At 57.9% G+C, this 3940-nt stretch overlaps 2 protein-coding genes across 2 annotated transcripts; both read left to right on the top strand.

Annotated features, from left to right (window-relative positions):
• Positions 1 to 56: 56 nt before the first annotated feature.
• VDBG_06048 (oocyte zinc finger protein XlCOF20) lies at positions 57 to 1190 on the top strand (the record flags this gene model as incomplete). The annotated part of the gene is made up of 2 exons (XM_003003560.1): positions 57 to 162; positions 220 to 1190. The coding sequence occupies 2 exons, from the start codon at positions 57 to 59 to the stop codon at positions 1188 to 1190; spliced, it is 1077 nt and encodes a 358-aa protein (XP_003003606.1).
• Positions 1191 to 2547: 1357 nt separating this feature from the next.
• On the top strand, positions 2548 to 3702 carry VDBG_06047 (TOXD; the record flags this gene model as incomplete). The annotated part of the gene is made up of 2 exons (XM_003003559.1): positions 2548 to 2955; positions 3049 to 3702. 2 exons carry the CDS (start codon positions 2548 to 2550, stop codon positions 3700 to 3702), a joined length of 1062 nt encoding a protein of 353 aa, XP_003003605.1.
• Positions 3703 to 3940: the final 238 nt, after the last annotated feature.

Genomic DNA, 3940 nt, shown 5'->3' with positions numbered 1-3940 from the left:
AGTCGTCGGAAGCTTTCCCCACGCTTCAGCAGCATAGCGGTCCTGAAATGCCGCAGATGGCTCCTGCCATCAACATCGAGTTTGCGCCAGCTGCTCGCCAGAACTCGTTCGAACCACCGAAGCCCCCCATGGACCAAGACTCCTTGACACCGCCAGAGCGAGGTAAGCGTTTATGAACTTGAAAGCATCTCAGACGCCAAACTGACCATACAACCATAGGACGACCGCGGTCGCGCCCTCGCGCCGTCACGGATCCGTTCAACAGCGGAGGAAATGTGATCGTGGGACGTCTTCACAGCAACTCAAACGCGGGCCTCTCCCCTCATATGACCTCGGGTCTTTCTCCTCGATCAGACGCGACGCGCTCGCTGTCACCTCTCGACCGCCAGGGCACGAGCCCTTCCAGGAGGCGTCAGTCGACATCTGCAGTGCCCAACAACGTGATTGCCCTGCGATTGGCAGACCCAGAGTACCAGAATGCGCAGGACAGTGGCAATGCGAAGAGGGTCCAAAAGCACCCAGCGACGTTCCAGTGCAACTTGTGTCCCAAGCGGTTTACTCGCGCGTACAATCTGAGATCGCATCTGCGGACTCACACGGACGAGAGGCCGTTCGTCTGCACCGTGTGTGGCAAGGCCTTTGCACGCCAGCATGATCGCAAACGTCACGAGGGCCTTCACTCGGGCGAGAAGAAGTTTGTTTGCAAGGGCGATCTCAAAGCCGGCGGTCAGTGGGGTTGCGGACGGCGGTTTGCTCGTGCCGACGCTCTCGGCAGGCATTTCAGGTCCGAAGCTGGTCGGATCTGCATCAAGCCGCTGCTCGACGAGGAGATGGTCGAGAGGAACCGCGTCTGGCAGGAGCAGCGCATGCAGAACATGGCGCACAACATGACGGCTCCCCAGATGGGCGGCTTGGAGGCTCCTCCTGGCTACCCCATGGACCCCAACGGCCAGTGGCTGCCGCAAGCCCTGCTGGTGCAATACCCTGCACTGGCGGGCATGAACTGGTCAGGCCAGGATGCCAACAGTGGCATGGAGGACGATATTTCGGGACGGTCTTCGTTTGATGCTAGCGACTACGAGGGCGAAGAAGGCGGATACGTCAGCGGCCCGGGTACGGGATTCGGTGACGGAGGTGTGAGCCAAAACTTTGGCGAGGTGGGCTATGCGAGCGACTATGGCGGTCGCTAGGTGTGCATTTTTTTTTTTGTGTTCTTTCCTTTTTCTTCGTATTCCGAGTCTTGTGTGCTGTGTTGCGTTGCGTCAAGTTTACGACTTGCTGATGTTTCATGGTCATTCTCATCATGGTCACGACGGCCTTATCGATTTCTCACGGGCCCCACCCGTTGACGCGGCTCCTTGCTCGCTTACAAGTTTACGACGACCTTTTTTTTTTCTTCATTGCGATTCCCTTACCGGACCTACGACTTGTCATTACCTACCATGAACCCGGCGTTGTGTTGTTTGACGGGGGGCTTTGAAACGGGCACTCGGGTGGGACAGAGGCACAACGCATTCGAGAGGACCGGCTTGGTGTCGGGCCCAGGCTCGGGCTTGGATTGGTGAATTCTGGACGATAGATCGCCTTGTTTCTACATAGATACCACGCTGAATGAACGTTACGTTGAACTCGTTGTTGTTTGAGGCGGTGTGACTTTGGTCGGGATTCTTGGTGACAAAGCAGGCGATCAGACTTCTTGCCAAGATGACTTCCACACGACCGCTAGCCTTCCGTCTCGATAATACCAAGCTTGCTTTCCAAGTGCTGTCGCAGAGTAGGTAAGCGAGGTGAATTTGCCGTGTCAGCAGTGGCTGACGGCCACCGATACGCGTGTTGCTTTGGACTTAGTAAGGGCAGTCGCAAACCTTGCGTCCAAGCTCTCGGGTTGAACGTCATGGCCCGTCATGCATGCGGGGCCATGCTGGCCCCACGCATACTACTTCGTTACCACACACTACCTCAGTACGTTCTACGCCTCTGTCAACGCCCAACCTTGAAGCCACGAAGCTTGGCAGTCATCGGCAGGTCTTCTCACAGTTTTGAGGCTTGAGAACAACTCATGCTGCTTGGAACGATGGTACACTGAGAGGAAGAGACCGAGCAATCAGCATCTCGCCCAAGGAGGAGGATTGTCGGGAAACCCGATGATCGGCAAAAGCTTCGATGCATTGCCGATAGGCCCCTGGCTCAACCGACCACACGGGGGCGGCGTGCAGTCAGTGACATCTTCTCCCTTCTGGGCCAAGGGACAATTCGAGTCAATGATGCGATCCAGCCGCCGGTGCCACCCCACGGGGCCACTTCGACTGGCTTCGGCGCCCACCTGGACGGCGCATCACAGGCGGGGATGCGTCCGTTTTCTGCTGACAGTGGATGTCTGATTTGAAATCAGGTAGTCCGCGGCAACGTTATGGGCATGTCCTCGTACAAAAACGGCAACGGCTGCTCCCTTGTATTCTCTCGAAGCCGACTCTCAAGCTACCAACTTTCCATTCTTCCAGCATTGAGCATTGAGCATTGAGCAGAAACACCACCACATCGCCCACCATGCCCGCCAACCAAGCCGTCAAGACCATCACCGCAGGCAACGCCCAGGTTGTTGACGTCGACATCCCCAAGCTGCCCGCCGATGACTACATCCTCGTCAAGACGACGGCGGTGGCCATCAACCCCACCGACTGGAAGCACGTTGACCTCGCCGACAAGATGCCCTGCGAGAACAGCTGGGTCGGCTGCGACTACGCCGGCGTCGTCGAGGAGGTCGGCTCCGGCGTGACCAAGGCGTTCAAGAAGGGCGACCGCATCTGCGGACCCGTTAATGGCTCCAATGGCCTGCGCGAGACGGACGGCAGCTTTGCGCGCTACATTGCCGTCAAGGGCGACTTGCAGATCAAGACACCCGACAACATTAGCGATGAGGAGGCCGCCACGCTCGGCATTGCCGTATCCACCATTGTAAGCCCCCCTCCCCTTCTTTCCTTTGATCTATATTTGGGAGTTCTCTCCCCGCGTGTGCACTAGTGAACAGGCGACTGACAAGATACACAGGGCCAAGGACTCTACCAAACCCTCAAACTGCCCCTCCCATCCTCCCCCGCCGAAAAGCCGTTCCCCGTCCTCATCTATGGGGGCAGCACAGCCATGGGCATCTCGGGCATCCAGTACGCCAAGCTCTCGGGCCTCACCGTCGTGACGACCGCCTCGCCCCACAACTTTGACTACGTCAAGTCCCTCGGCGCCGACGCCGTCTTCGACTACAAGTCGCCCACCCTCGTCGACGACATTCGCGCCTACACAAACGGCCAGCTCAGGCACGCCTGGGACTGCCAGTCCACCAACGAGTCGGCCCTCCTCGCCGCCCGCTGCCTCGCAGACGAAGGCGGCCACATTGCCACGCTGCTGCCCGTGTCGCGCACCAAGGTCGCCGAGGTCAACGACAAGATCAAAGTCGAGCTCAGCATGTACTACACCATCTTTGGCGAGGAGTACACCTACTTTGGCACGCAGCCGGCCGTCAAGGAAAACTACGAGTTTGGCAAGACCTTTTGGGAGCTCAGTCGCCGTCTGCTGGCCGAGGGCAAGGTGAAGCCGATCCGCGTCATCCCGAACCGCGGTGGCGAGGGGCTCGAGGGCGTGCTGGTTGGCTTGAAGGAGATGAAGGAGGGCAAGGTGAGCGCTGGAAAACTTGTCTACACGATTTGACTGCATGACAGGGACGAGGCGAAGCTGTGAGAGGATTGAGAAGAAGAAAACGGAAATGCGTAGCATAGATACCACGCCAGACCCAAAATCTGGCGACAAATGAACACAAACTTAGCAACAGAGATATATATCGAGAGCCGTGTTCGTCGCTGTTCTACGCGCTGACTCTCTTCACTGCAGCAGTGATGGTCAAATGTCCGGACTTTCCGTCACGTGCGCACTGCCCCGCCCCTCGTCA

Source organism: Verticillium alfalfae, genomic scaffold (genome assembly GCF_000150825.1).
Source record: "Verticillium alfalfae VaMs.102 supercont1.7 genomic scaffold, whole genome shotgun sequence".
Lineage (NCBI taxonomy): Eukaryota > Fungi > Ascomycota > Sordariomycetes > Glomerellales > Plectosphaerellaceae > Verticillium > Verticillium alfalfae.
This window is presented reverse-complemented; position numbering and strand designations above follow the sequence as displayed.